General features: G+C 55.7%; 1 protein-coding gene across 1 annotated transcript in view; it reads right to left on the reverse strand.

The window, feature by feature from the left end:
• PRDM16 (PR/SET domain 16) overlaps positions 1 to 15,242 on the reverse strand; it is a 334,085-nt gene that overhangs the window by 174,108 nt on the left and 144,735 nt on the right. Inside the window, exons 3-4 of the mRNA XM_052653611.1 lie at positions 996 to 1,046; positions 831 to 833 (exon numbers count right to left, since the gene is read on the reverse strand). Of these exons, the coding sequence (XP_052509571.1) occupies positions 831 to 833; positions 996 to 1,046 (54 nt within the window). The remainder of the gene's footprint in view (positions 1 to 830; positions 834 to 995; positions 1,047 to 15,242) is intronic.

Consider the following 15,242-nt stretch of genomic DNA (forward strand, 5'->3'; position numbering starts at 1 on the left):
GCTGACCCATTGCCCCAGACGCCCACGCTGTGCTCCCTGACACGGTCTGGGTACCCTGAGAAGATGGACTCTCTCAGCTTGGTCTGTACGATGCTTTGAAGTCAAGATGCCAGGAGAGAAAAGGCTATTTCGATGCTGGAAAACCCAAAGACTGCATCAGCTACCACACGTATTTATATCTGTGTGTTTGTGTGTCTGTGTGTTGTGTGCGTGTCTGTGTCTGTACAAGTGTGTGTCTATGTGTTTGTGTGTGTGCCTGTGTCTTTCTGTGTGGATGTATGTACATGTACATACTTATGCATGGATGGCCCAGATTCTCTAGATGTTGAACTCCAGCTGACAAATGGCTTCTGGGTTTTGGGGTGATTTCTGCACCCCTCCCCTCTGCTACCTGCCTAGCACACACATGCAGGAATGCGCCTGCCTGTGGGTGCGTGCTTCCCTCTGTGTGTGTGTCGGGGGGTGTTTTCCTGGGCCTGGCCCACTCTCTGGGCCTTTCAGATCTCGTGTTTGTCGACCGACTGTTACCCATCACCAGGGGATAAAGCCCACATTGACACTTTTTCTGTCGCCTGACACTCTGCTTACTCAACACGGTGCCTGAGCCATCTTCGGAGACTGAGTACAACGAAAGGCTTTGTTGAATCTGCAGCCAATTGTGCTTTTCTTCTCTATGTTCTTTTCATGTGAGTATCCAGTGAAGATAGTTAAATAAACACAATCTGTATTTATTTCATTTCTATGTGACTGACTGGCCCAAAGCATTCCCACGTGCGCGGGGCTCGCCTTGGTTCCCGGAACCAGGTTGGTTCTGTGAAGCGAGCTGCTACCTGCTGCCCCATGAAAGCCAGTATCTGTCTTGATCCCTGGGGAATCACGTGTTCGACCGACCACAGATGGCCTCGCACTCGGGAGCTCAGGCTCAACCAGAGCGCAGGCTCGACGGGAGCGCAGGCTTGACAGGAGGGGAGAAGGCGCAGAACCAGCTTGCCTACCTTTTGGATGCAGCCCTCCTGTGATGACACCTCCGCATCCGTCAGCATTTGCTGCAAAACAATTTGGAAAAGGGTTGTTAGTTTCCGACTGAGCATGGTCCTCGAGCTACAGTGGGCTATACACATGCAAGCAGAGTGAGCAAGCTCTGACATAATAGGGCTAAGGCGGGTGGCTTCTCCGTAATAAGACAACTGGGGTCCTCCTCAATCACAGGAAGGAGCCACACTGTGGAGCTCAGCCACACTGTGGAGCCCACTGTGGTGACTGGGTACAGACTGCACATGTGGCTAGGGGCACTGTGGTGCTTGAAATGGGTAAGGGGCTCCTTCCTTGTTTCTTGGTGTGAGCCCCTACCCCAGCAGTGAGCAGTGGCAGCAGCAGGAAGTCTTCCCTCCTCCCACCACCATCCCGCCCATGGACATGGGCTTAGGGCATCGAGGAAAATGCCAGCCACCCTGGGTCTTTCTTCCACCCAACGCCTTTGACTTGGAGCTTTCCTTGGCTCAGCTCTGAAGAGCTATAGCATTTTGCCTGGCTGGCATCTCCTCCTCAAAACCACCCAGTTCCACACCAGAGGGTGATGTTTCAGTGACAGGTCCCAGAGCCCTTTCTAAGCTATGCAAACTGACAAATTAGCAGCATCAACGGGATTTTCCCTTTTGGATCACAAGTACTCTGCACAAACACGTATATAAATTTGTGATGTCATTTATATAAGAATAGAAACCAAGATGGAAACCAATATTTGGAGAATAAGAAGAGAAATGGGGTCAAACCCAGGGGTTTTGTTCCCCCTCCCCTTATAATGACACCACTGCTTCTTGAATGACAAGCTCAGAGCAGAGTGCCCGCCAGTGCCCATGCAGGTCAGGTCAGAGGACCAAGACGCTCCGTTCCAAACTCTGGCAGATCTGCCCAGACTCAGCTGTAATAACAATAAGTCATATTTTTAAATGTTGAGAATTCTAACCAATTGGGGATTTTATGTTTCTTTTAATAGATTCTGAAGTTGTGGTTTGGAATGTGACTAGGAGTGAAAACAGAGAATGAGGCAGAAGAGGCAGACACGGACACACGGGGGAAGTCTCTCCAGAAGGGCCAGTGAGAGGTCAGGCACCTAGGTGCTCAGGCCCTACCGGACCTGGGTGGACAGGCCCCAGGGGAGACGAGCTAGCTTCAGCCCTGGGGGCTAAGCTCTGCCAGCAGACGGGCCAGTGAGGCAGTCCTCTTGTCTGTCTGCTTTTCACTCCCAAATTCAGAGCCAAGAAGGGTGACTGGAGCCCGGGCAGCCCTAGGACAGGAGAAGAGGCAGACTGCCTGGGTCCCAGGAGAGCCTGTGTTGTCCAGGAAGAGGCTGTGCTCCCCAGGGAGGGAGAGGGATCACTCTCCTCCTCCAGGTTGCTCAGGCCTGCACCCCACCTGGGGACCATTGTCAGCATTACGCAGAACTGAAGGTCCCAGCATGGGCCCCGAGTCCTGCAGTTCACCCACTTGCCCCTTATGACAGGGTGGCTTGAATCAGAGGGAGAAACACTGTGTGTTAATTTTTCTAAGCCTCACAGTCTTCGGGGCCAGGACAAAACTGCGGAAGGGGCCCCCCATCTGAGCGACTCCCCTTCCCGGGTCCTGTCCCCTTGTGAAGGACAAAGCAGGTCCCCACCCAAAGCCTGCCACGGAGGAGCCTGAGCCTGAAGACCTGGCGACGCCACTCCTCGTTGCCTTGCTGCTGCGACCCCTCCCAGGGAAGGGGCCTTGGGGACCTCCTGCAGAGACACCCAGCAAGCATGCTGACCACCAGGCCACTGTCCTGGGGACACTGAGGAGCTGGACTTCTCAGCCAGGCCCAGCTCATGGCACTGCCACAGTCACTATTGATTTGGGGGGCAGCTGGAAACCGGAGGCTGCTTTTGGGAGACAAGAGTGCTCAGAGCAGTTCCTGCCCATGGCTCGAGGGCCTGTGCTGGTGGCAAAACTCCAGGCTGAGGGTACAGAAGTGGGTGTTCCAACGGTACCATCCTTGAAGGTCAAGATGCCAGTGCAACACGCGGAGCAAGAGAGACTGGACAGAGGAGGCTCTCAGGGTAGGGCCAGGCTGGTGGGACAAGGCAGATGAGGGTTCCTCTACTGCTCCTCGGAGCCTGGCCCTGGCTCCCCCTGGACAGGCCCAGCTTGGGGTGCTTCAGCTGCAGAATAGAGCCCCATCCAACCGTCTGATGCAGAGAGAGCTGGGGGCGTTAAGCCCAAGCTGGCCGACACTCCCATACAGAGGAAGTCTTCCTCCTGCCAGGAGATCTGAGTGGGTCCCAGGACCATCCTGTCCCAGCAACTTCTCTCTGCCTCCCACTCCCCCTGATGTGACAGCCACCTTGGCAGGTGTGACCACCATCACCCCTGCTCTTCACTGACTCGCTGACCTCGGGTGAAAGTCTGCCCCACGCACCCCTTCTGGAGCCTCTGTCCCAGCCTTCTCACTGCCAAGTCCGCCGCTTTGCTGAAAACCCTCTTTATTTTGCTTGCCGAGCCCTCAGCACAGGCACTGCTGGCCAGCCGGCTGTTGGCAGTGGTGGTCTCTGCTCTCAAGCCCGTCTCCGCACCAGCAGAAGTATTAGGTGTGTTTTGATGAAGCAGTTTAGCCAAAAAAGTGAGGTTTGACCTGGAGCATTTGCTCCTCTCAAGGGTCTCGGTGCCAGGACTGAGCTAAGTGGGGTTGCTCAAAGCATCTTTTTTTGACTCTTAAAATAAATAGCCTCTGTTCTCCGAAAAGTCAGCCCAGAGGAGACACACATACACAGACATCCATATGCTCACAGCTCTGGAGTACTGGCGTGTCCCCTGAGGGGGCTAGGCTTTCTGCTCGGTGTCACAAACGAATCCCAGAAGGTTTCTCTCCCTTCGAAATAGTCTGTTATTACAGGATCTGAAAACGTACAAACAGGAGGAAACCCAGATGGAGCTCCGAACACGTGGCTTCCAAAACCAGAGAGAAACAGATGAAGTGCCCCCGCCTCCAGCCCGGCCTGTGGTCCAAGAGGTCATCAAGTGTTCTCACTTATTGACCTCTTCCTCTTGGCTTTGAAGCCCAGGCCTCTCCACCCTGTTCCTCTCTGTCCAATGCTAAAGCCACATTTCTACCTACCCAAAGAGGTGTATTTGTGTCTAGAAGTGGCTAAAAGATGATTACAAGGCCCCTCCCCTTGAATGGGCCTCTGTGGCCTGGGCTAGGGCCGTCTGTGCAGGTCATTGCCCAAGGCTGTCCTGGGAGGTGGGGCGGGGGCCCCAGGGGTTGATGGAAGGAGCCCCCTCCCATGCTGGCCTGGCCCTGAGCCTCACTCTACCACCCTCTAGGAGACTGGGGGACACATTCTGGGCAGACAGGTCAAGCTCGAAGCTGGTGACCACCAGGTCCAACCTGTGGTGAGCTGCTTTGGACCACACATAGCCTCCCATCACAGAAGGGTTTTAGACCAAATAAGCAGTGCCCTCAAATGGACCCAACGAACTGCTGATCAGAATCCATCAAACCGCCCCGTTGTCAGCTCATCTTAATCCCTGCAAAGAACACCCACAGCCTCACGTGTGCATCCTCCCATCCTGGGAAGACGAGCTTTTTCAAGAACAATTCTCAGGCTGAGTTTTCTGACCAAGTCCAAGTCCAAGTCCTACCATGATGGCCAGATTCCCTGGTGTAAATGCCGCAGTGGCTGGCGCTGGGCTGTAGCAGTGACCGGAGGACAGTGCAGGCAGTCCTTCTGGGAGCCTTAGGCGGGGGTTTTGGAGGGGGTTGCTTCCCGGGCGCCTCCAAGGCGGCTCTCGCGTCCTGCTTACGGTAGCCCCATCTGGGCTAAAGCTGGGGTTACCCTGGCTTTAGAGATAGGAGACAGAATCTTAGGAGTTAGAGTGACAGGGCAAAGGTCAAAGAGCTGCTGGGGTGCTGGCAGCCACGTCCGAGTCCGGCTTCCTGAATCCGGAGGAACAGGCTGGGAGGCTGCCGGGTGGTGCGTTGGGTGGAAGGGAGCCACACGCCGACCCTTCCAACCAGAGTCACACCTGAACCCCAGCCAGAAGCTTGCAGGAGCCCCCCGCCACCCCCTCGGCGGTGTGGCCTGGGTGGTGTCCTGCTGGCAGCGCCCCCAGGAACCATCAGGGCAGTCACTGGCCAGCCCGCTCTGGCTCCCAGAGCAAAGGCTCCAGCGGTGTTGACACAAACTCTTGAGCTCTCAACTGGGAGTGGGTCATATTTATTTATTTTTTGCATTAAAAAAAAAGGGAAAAAAAAAACTCCGCTTGGCTGTGTTTGAGCTACAGAAATGATTTTTTTGAAAGGCGCCTTGGACACTGTTTTTCGCTTTTATGGCTAAACAGATACTTCTCAGTTCTTTCAAGTGAGATCCTACCCAATGAATGGAGACTCTCTCTTTACTCCTAAGAAAAATATTTACACAGTCAAGTACAGCACGAAAAAGGACCCAGGCTCCTTCAGAGGGCCCGGCCCGAAACACATATAGGTCTCCTCGGCACGCTGTTTACATTCCCAGCCCTGCATCTCCGCCCTCCCCTCCCCTCCCAGGAGGCATTTCCCAAGCCTCCTGCTCAGGACCCTGAAGTCAGGGTCCTGGGAGCCCCACCATTCCCGGGTCAGACAGGAGGAACCAGCCCAGCTTGAGTGATAGTCAAGTCTCACTTTGCCTGCTTTCTCTGTTGGCCAACAAAAAACCCGGGCTCCGTGCAAGGGCTTTAGCTAGACTCACCCCAATTTCCACAGAACCTCCACCAGGCCGGCCAGGAGTGGGGGCCTCTGTCTCAACCTCTGTGGAGTGGCAGGGCCTCATTAGCACGAGTCTAGGGCGGACGGCTCTTCCTGGCCCACGTGGCCCTGCATGGCCCTAGAGCTCTGGGCATGGCTTGCCGCTGTCAGATGTGCCCAGAACACTCTGTCTGCTGGCAAACCCCCCCGGACAATGGGCACAAGCCCCTCTGCCGCACACGCTGCCTGGCCCGCAGCTATCAGGTGACCACACCTTCCCTTCTCCAGGATGGACGACTGAGTAAGTGAACGAATCTCTCCCCCCACACCAGGTTCATGGTCTAATCTGTCCTGGGCCCCTCACAGCCTCCTTCCAGAAGCAGCACTGGATGCTTTTTGTCTGCATTGCACCCTGGAAAGCGCCTGAGAGGCATACAAAGAAATCTTAAAACCATGTTGTCCCAGCATCAGCTACTCTGGGGACGAGGCAGTGGCTCAAGCCCACTCTGTCCTCCAACATCAGCATGAACACAGAGGCCCCCTGAGAAAGTGGAATTGGAGGGGAGCAGGGTTGGGGGCAGGGGCAGAAGAGCTGGCCTGGAGATGGGAAGCGGCCACCAGGTGCAGAGAGGCCCATGGGTGTCCTCAAGTCCCAGGTGGGGGTTCAATTTGCCTCTGAGGGAGAATATGGATGTGGGTGCTGGCCGGCAGCTGGATGGGGGGCAGGGAGCAGGGAAGGAAGGAGGATCTGCACAGCGGGGGAGGGAGGGCCACCTTGTGTAAGGCCTGGACTCTACGTGGTTTCAGTCCATGGGTCTTCCCTGCTCAACTTGTGCTGATGTGCTGTGGTGGGCTCTGGGGTGGTGAGGGGGTGAGGTGGTGGTGGGCTGGGGGGGTCACAGGACAGAGCTCAGGCGCTGGGCCCCATTCCCCACCACCAGCTGGGGACCTGTAAGAGGCTGCCCAAAGGAACACCAGCGAAACAGCAGAGAACAGAGGACCGGGAGAGCCGGGTGCCATGGTGCACTCCCTGTTGTGGTTCAGTCACTATGTCGTGTCTCACTGCAACCCTATGAACTACAGCACACCAGGCTTCCGTGTCTTTCACTATCTCCTAGAGTTTGCTCAAACTCACATTCTTTGAGTTGGTGATGCCATCCAACCATCTCAGCCTCTGTCGCCCCTTCTCCATCTGCCTTCAATCTTTCCCAACATCAGGGTCTTTTCCAATGAGTCAGCTCTTCGCATCAAATGACCAAAGTATTGGAGCTTCAGCTTCAGTCCTTCCAATGAATATTCAGGGTTGATTTCCTTCAGGATTGACTGGTTGATCACCTTGCTGTCTAAGGCACTCTCAAGAGTCTTTTCCAGTTGGGCTCACACTAGGCGTTAAATTCAGAACGCCTGAGGAAGAGCTGTCACCACAGTCTTTACAGATGAGAAAGGTGCTCAGAGAGGTAGATTAACCTTCCCACATGTGCACAACGGTGAGGGAGGGCAGAGGTGGGAGCTGTCGGCCCCTCAGGGATTGAGAGGATGGGTCAGGGGCACGGACAGAGGGTGGGACGGGGCAGCTTCTTCTTAAAGGAATGATTGGAGGCAGCCCAGGTGCTCACCTGCCTGGCCTCTGGTTCCTGGTCACCCAGGCACCTGACAGAGCAGGGTTCCCCCTGCACCTGGCTTGCAGAGAAATAAGGGCAGTGCCCCCAACCCCCAGTGCCCCGACCCCTTCCCACCTAAAAGCCACCTTGTTAACAGCTCAGTGCCTGATCTGTCCTCACTGAAAACGCTCCCCCAGCAGAGGGCAATTCCTTGATCCTTAACTTGGAAACACAGGCCCCTCTGAACCATCTGGGTAGGGGTCTTGTCTCTCACTCCCGCCAGCTCCTGGCCCAGGCAGCAACTTACCCAGGCCCTCCCTAGGCCTTTCCCCCAGGCTTCCAGGGCTGAGACATAAGGCTCTGATGCCATGGGGGAACATGAGCCGAGTTGGGGGCAGGGCTTAGGATGACCACCTTCCTTTGAGGTGGCGGTTGTCTGGGAGGATTACTTGCAAGGATTCCTGCTCCCCTGGTCTGCCCCCCAAAACTATTCCTTTCAAGAGAGAAGAGGTGCAGGTTACCCCAGCTCAGGACACCCAACCTCTGGCAGGATCCTGCCAACCAAGGCTCTGAATTCTCCCCCAGGCCCGAAACAGGCTCTGCATACACTGGGCGGCTCAGGGTCTCAGAGCCCGAGTCCCTGGATGCTGTTCAGCCCTTTCTGTCACCACTCTCTGAACCGGGTGGGCTGGGTCCAGCCCTGACCTGGCCTAGGAGCCCCTGCCCTCTTGTCCTGGCCCCAGAGGGAGTTCTTTCCCAGAGCTGCTACCTGGGGGCTCCTGTCCAGCTGAGCTCTGGACACAGAGAGAACATGCTGACAGCCCAGGCCATGAGGGAGCTAGGGTGGGGGCGCTGACCAGGCAGGAGTGGCAGGAGGAAACTGCTCGGTCCACACTGTGTCAGGGTCCGAGCCTCTCCTGTGCCAGGCGGTGAGCTGAGGGCTGAGCCCAGGCCGGGGTTCCACAGTCCCTTGTCCTGAGGAGATGCGTGTCCAGTGTCGCCCCTGCCCTCGGGGGACGGCTTCCTCCTCCTGCTTCCAGAGGATTGATGTCCCCAGGGGAAGTGCATGTAAATCATAAGAGCAGCGTGACGTGCGGCACACCCAATCAATGACTCGTGACAAGCTGTAACTTTCAGTCTTAGAAGAGGAACCACTGGTGCGTCCAGGGGCCTCGCGATAGCCAGCTCCGGGAACTGGACACATGCCCCCAGAAACCAGGAGAAGATTTTGTAGAACTATCTGTTCCTGGATCAGGGACCAGAGTTTCCTCCTGAGGGTCTGGGTTCAAGAGGTAGAAGCCAAGAACTAGAAGAAGCGTGTGGGCTTGGACCTGCGGAAGACTCCTGAATTTTCTAGAATGTTCTTTCATGTTCCAAAAACCGAGGGTCCCCAAGTGGCTGACCCTTCTGCAGCCCCAGAGCACTGTTCATCCATCGCGGGTGTCAGGCCTGCGTAGGACTTGCCTCCTGTGGCTTCCCGGCTGTGCTCAATCCCATTCACTTGAATAACACCAGGCTCCACCCATTGCAAACTGGAGGTGGCTCTGCCCACTCGTGTCTGAAAATGCATCCTCCCAGGACCCCTGTGGGTCGGGTGTGACCTGCTTCCTGGCTTCCGATAGCCTCACAGCCCAACTTCGCCTGGATATCTGGATGACAGCCCATCTGGAGAAGCTGCCTGGGGGACCCCTCAGCCCAGTGACTCTGCACCTCAGCGTCTCCCGAGGGGGAAATAAATCACAGGTCAATTATCGGTTCTACACGTACATTTGTCTTTTATCCTCAACCCTTTTTAGTTATAGAAATAACCTGCGTATTGACAGAATCATATTAATGCACTACAGCCTGACCCTGCTTATCAATAACTTGTTTGTTAGATGATCTTTAATAATCATAAGTGAGGAAGAAAGGGTCAAGGATCCCAGCAATGACTGCTTGACACACGCATGTTTGACGTCCTGAGACCCAAGGTTGGGGTGGGGGTGGAAATGGACTGATGCTGAAATGTGACAACCCCACTCCCCTACCATGAATCCCTTGGGATTCAGGCTTTTCTTGGGCACTGAATTCTCACCCCTTCCACTAGGGTTTGGGGTCACCTTTAATAACTCAGAGGTGAGCAGGTCAGAAGTGATCACCCCACATTTCAGCACACATTTCAACTCCCACAGTCACATCAGGCAGCACAAAGGCACAAAGAAGTGAAAGACATGATGTGAAAAGGCAGCTCCCGGTGGCCCCTGTGCCTGTGGAGCAATGACCTCGGGGCAGAAGGCCTGTCCCCATCCAATTCTGGCCTCATCCAATCCTCACCCTTTAATTAGTCCAGGTCTTCACTCTGCAGATATTTGAGGATCCTCTCACTTTGAGGATGGCCACCTTTCATGCTGGCGAAGCCAGAGGTACAGCATTTCCATTACCGACAGTAATAAGGTGGCAATGAGAGTAATAGGAGCCAAGCTGTCAGCCGCAGAGGCACTATAATCTCTAGCAATGCCCATTTGCCCGCTGAGTGCAGAGAGGTTGATTTCTTCATCCAGCATCACACAGCTGGGATTCCAACCAGGCTACACAGGAGCCCTTGGGAGGTTGTGTGGCCTCCACAGAACTGGCTCCATTTGGGGTGTGGTGGGGGGCAGTGAGGAGGAGGGAAGGGAGGGTGAGAAAAGGAGCTGGGTTCTCTCTCCCACAAAGGGATGTTTCCAATCTGGGGGGAGGAGACAGCGCGGCAGAGCCCGAGAGCCGGGCTTCGGTCACAGCTGCCGTGCTAACTCGAGACCACCGTGCGTGGGGGCGGTGGGCGGGGGGGAGCCGCCGAACAAGACCGCACACTTTCCTAATGGGACCCAATTACAGCAGCAGCTGTGTCGAGGAATTCCGTGCTGATCCGCTGTGAAAAATGGGCAGCCTCTGGAATCCTGCAGCATCCACGCAACTGCCATGCAGCCAGGAGCCCCCAGGGCCCTGGCTTGCTCTCTGGGGGGCAGGGTGAACCAGCAGAGCAGGGCCAGCCCACCCACCCCAACTTGGCCTCAGATTCCCAAGCAACCTCCTGCCCCAGGGCCCCCTCCTTCTGCATTTCCAGCTCCGGGTCAGGAGGGAATTCGGGAGGACTTCCCAGACTCAGTCAAGCCCATGGCTCAGGCCGCCTGTCCCTGTCCTGGGGACACCTCTCAGGGCTTCCTGACTGACATGCGGCATCAGCTGGACCCTCCTCCCTCAGGTGCCTGGCCTGGCGGGAGAGGCCTCAGAGCAACACAGAGATTCCTAGCTCAGAGATGACTCTCCTGTACTTGGTACCTATGTGTTCCTGCTCACCAGCCTCGACTTGCTCGTCTGAGAAATGGGGGCATGTGAATGTGTGCTGCACCAGGCTGTTCCTCAGGACCACAGTGATGCCCTGCTGAGGAAGTAAATTCCCGTGTTGTGTATGACCACCCAGGCTCAGACACCGAGACCCCCTTGTGGGGTGGGGGGAGGGGAGTAGCCACCAAGAAGAGGGCTCAAAGACCACAGCAGGGAGTAGAGGGCCTCCTGGGCTGCCCTGGCCTCTGGCAGGGTTGGTGGGGTAAATCTAGCCTGCGGCCTGTGTCCCCATGTCCTGTGAGCTATGAGGCCCATTACATGATAAAGGGTGGTGAAAATACACAACATAAGACGGGATGGCTTGTGGAACAAAAAGCCCGCCTGTTACTGTCTGGTCCTCAGCAGAAGCAGCACGCGGGCCCCCAGCCCAGCGAAGACGCTGTAGCCGGAGGATGGAGGTAGGAGGTCTCATGTCCTCGGAGATGTGGGCACAATGCTTCCTGAAACACACACAAGCTGTGTGAGCTTGGAGGAGGTTCCCCTGTCCCCAGGCAGCTCTGCTCAGTGACCAAGACACGGGGCAGCTAGAGAGCTGGGTTCCCAGAACACCTGATCCTGCAGACAGCTGCCACGGCCGCCCGGCCGGCCCGGCCCCCGCCCAGAGCGCATTCTCAGCTGCAGCCTCCCGCCGGGAAGAGACGGTGTGAAATTGGAAGCAGTTTGAAACCACCCTGTTCCTTATCTTTCTTTCTTTTTTTCCTGTTTTCCAACAAGATGTGCTCAGAGTTGTCACAAGGGAAATCTCCAAACCCCCCGCTGGGATTTCTACCTCGAGCCCCTCAGTATCCTGGAACGTTTACCTCCCCTGAGATGGGGAGACCCTTCCTGGGGTTCGGCCTGGCAGCCACCAGGGCCTGCCTCATTGAGGTTTTCAATGGGAAGTGTGGGGGCCTCGGGAAGTGTGGGTAGGGGGTGTGTCCTCATGACATCAGGGAACCTGGATGGCTCTCCGATCGCACCCTTGCCGCCGCCGCTTTTTGGAGAGCCACCTGGATGGTCAGGGATGGACCTAGCTGTCACACAGGCAGCTCTGGCTCCCAAGACCTCAGGAGGGGAGGTTGGTGCCCGAAACTGTCCTCTGTCAACTCCACTTTACGACGACACTGCAGGGACCCGGGGACGTGCCCGTCCCACCTCGGGCCACAGTGACACACCCAGAAGCGTGGAGAACGTGATCACCAGTGACACACAGGCACTCGAAGCACCTGCTGAGCACCCTGACTTCTGCGTGGACTGTGACTTTACTCTGCGTGGACCGTGTCTCCTCTTTCTAATGAGTCACTGGGGCAGAGGAGGTCGCATCCATGCAGAGAGCACAAATCACCCCCGCATTGCCCCCCACCCCTGAGGTCTGGATCCCACTGCTCTCCTGGGGGCCTGAGTCCAGCAGCCAAAACCTCAGCACACCTGCACACCTGCTGCCTTCCTTCCTGCTTTCAGTCCTGAGAGCAAAGCAAGAGCCTCTTCAACTCTTCTCTGGTTTTCCTGCAACGGCCAGAGGTAAGCCTGGGCATCTGGAACCCCGTCCGTGGACCTGGAGGGATGGCGCCCATCAGTCATGGGATCTGCAGCAAGAGTGGACACAGGCTTGAGCCACATGATGGGGTCACACTGATAAGCTTACTGCCATGCCTGTCACTTTAACATGACAAGGTCACCCTCCGCCTGCGGGATGGTCTCAGAGAACTGACCTCCATTAGTGCCGGGGGCAGAGTGGGCACAGGGGCATGTGTGTCCCCAGGGCTGTGTGGGGGTGTGTGCTCAGGAGGACACTCGGGGGCCCTGCAGGCCACGTACCTCTTTGGTCCTGCCCCACAGCTCTGAGCTGGTCTGCGGGCCATCAGCGTGGCCGGGGACAGTCCACCCAGCCCATGCCTGGGAGAACATGGCCTCAGGGAAACATTGACTGCATCCTCAGAAATTTTCTTGGTAGGATTTTTAAAGCTCTATTCTTGGAGTTGGGAGATTTTGTTCGGCAGCATAATTTATTTGCTTTTTCCAAAGACTGAGAAGAGAACTGAGGTCAGCCAGGATGTGAACCACACAAGGTCTGAGCAAGTGCTGCCTGTGCTGGGGGCAGAGGCAGTGCCCAGCATGCCCCATACCCAGTTTGGGAAACAGAGACAGGAAGAGATGGAGGAGACAGAGACAGAGAAGCAAAGATAGAGGCCTAGATGGGAAAGAGACAGACACAGGGAGACAGAGACGGAGGGAGAAAGAAACAGAGAGACAGAAGGAGAGAGATGGAGGAGACAGAGACGGGGCTGGGGGAGTGGGGAGACAGAGACAGTGCAAGCAGCCCCCCGAGGATCCACCTGGCAGGGGCCTTGGGGAGCCAGGGTCCCCAGGGTCGGTGGGGCGCAGAGACAGAGACCCAGGTCCAACCAGCAGAGCTCAGCAGGCCTGCACTTGCGGGGGAGTGGGGGCTCCTGGGCAAGGACAGCCTGAGCTCCTCAAGGTGAAACTTCAAGCATGGATGCCCAAGTGGCCTCAGCTTGGCCTGTGGTTCAAGCTGGCCCAGCTCTACTCAGAAAAAACAAGTCCATACAAACAAGTCCCACTTCTCAGTACTTGGGGTGAGGAGTGAGATGGGACCCTGTACCAGTGGCCCTTTTGCCCACCCTGGATAGCATGACCCCTCCTCCAGTCCCTGTTCAGGACCCGGGAGGTGGGCAAGCCCTTTGTCTCCACAGCCTCACTTTGGTGCTTAGTTTGGTTTAACGGTCCTGATTACGGCGCATTCATGTTCTTACAGACAGATTCTGCTTGGTGTGGGCTGCCAGCTTAGCAGAGCCGCCGAGCAGATGGAAGCAGAACTTTGGGTCACTTTCCTTCCCCAGATCCGCACCTGGGGCATTTCATTTATGGGAGCAAACATATCTGCATACACTTGATTGTCTAAGTTTCCTCCCTGGAAACCCGGGGCTTCTCCAGGCTTCCGCTCCTGGGAAGTGCTCTTGGACTTGGACCAACCCCCCTGCCTTGGGATGCTTTGGAAGAGGGGGTCCCTGTGGATGAAGTTGGTGATGCCAGCTCACTGGGCAGCTCACAGCAGGTGATTTGTTCTGGTCTGGTTTTCCTCTAACAGAAAAAGATTTGCTTGGATGAATCGATAAAACCTTGGATATAGCAAGGAGGCCACATCTTGAAACAGAGCACCAGATGAGTGTAAACCTGACCCACGGGGTGCCTGTGGGTGTGAGAGCCAGGACAGAATGCCAGCTCCATAGCCGACCACAGACTAGCACCTGCCCTCAGGTGCTCTTCGTGGAGGAAGAGGAGGAAGCTCTTCGTGGCCAGAAACAAGGGAACCTGGTCTTTGCATCTCACCCAGCCAGTCCAGAGTGGGGCCCGGAGACCCAGGTCCTGGGGCCTGATTTGGGGGTCCACAAAGCCTGATTTCCTTTTAGCGTTGGCTCTGAGTGGGTGCGGTAGACCCTCTACTGTCAGGCCCCTGCACTCGGGGCTGTCACAGTCTGCTCTCCAGGCACCTCCACTCAGCAGCTCCTGCCTGAGACACTACAGTCCTTTCACTCGATTTTCCAGCTGAGTTGACTGAGGCCTGTGAAGGTCAAAGAGCTTGCCCAGGGTCACCGAGTAACACGGCTCAGCCTCTGGCCTCGGGATGAAGACGCAGGCCTCTGGTTCCTCTTCCTAATCGTTTAACCAAAGGCTCTTTCATAAATAATAGAAATAACAGGGCTTCGGTTTTCCTTAGAGGATGAACGCCCCAAACCGCCACTGGGGTTGTGGTCAGCAGGCACTGCCAAGCCCTCACGGGGTGGAAGGGGTGCGAGCTGCAGGCGGACAGGGGCTCCCGGGCCTGCTGGCTCCTGTGAAGGCATTAATTTGTACCAGCCGTCCAAAGGCCTGGAAAGAGAGTCCGACGGTCGGTACATGCGACAAGGGCTGATTAGCCATCACTGACAGTTATTAGCCTATTATTAAACATATGAATTGCCTCTTTCATACCACATGCCTATCTTTAAAGTGCTTTATTAACTAACATTAACCAATCCAATTAGCAAAAGACACTGTATTTGTGTAATTAGTAATTTGAGGCTTTGTTCTGTCTTGGTCATAAAGAGAAAAGGCATTGGACGCTGATTAGTTTACACTGTACAATTAGAGAAGAGGTCGGAACTCAGCTGGGAACATTCTCGATCCCTGGGGTCCCGTCAAGGTACCCAGCCCCTGAAGACCCCCAGGGGCTTATGTTTGCGGCGTTTAAGCGTCTCCAATTGCTTCCTCTCGCCTCCAAGCTCCTCCCTGCAGTTGGCATTGCCTTCAACATCAGGAAGGGGAAATATTTATTTTTATTATAAACCTAGAGGCCAAGCAGTGAGGAACCTTGTTATTAAACACTCCAAGCCCAGTTTTGCAGAAAAGCTCAAAATCCAACTTTGAGTATTGATTGCAAGTTTTTTTTTTTTTCTTTTTCTAATCGAACGCCAAGAGGAACACTGTGAGGAGTGCCGTGTCAGGGCCGGCCTTGGCGGGCAGCTCCTCTGTTTACGTCTCTGAGCGAACAGCCC

This window comes from Budorcas taxicolor, chromosome 16 (assembly GCF_023091745.1).
Source record: "Budorcas taxicolor isolate Tak-1 chromosome 16, Takin1.1, whole genome shotgun sequence".
Taxonomy (NCBI): Eukaryota; Metazoa; Chordata; class Mammalia; order Artiodactyla; family Bovidae; genus Budorcas; species Budorcas taxicolor.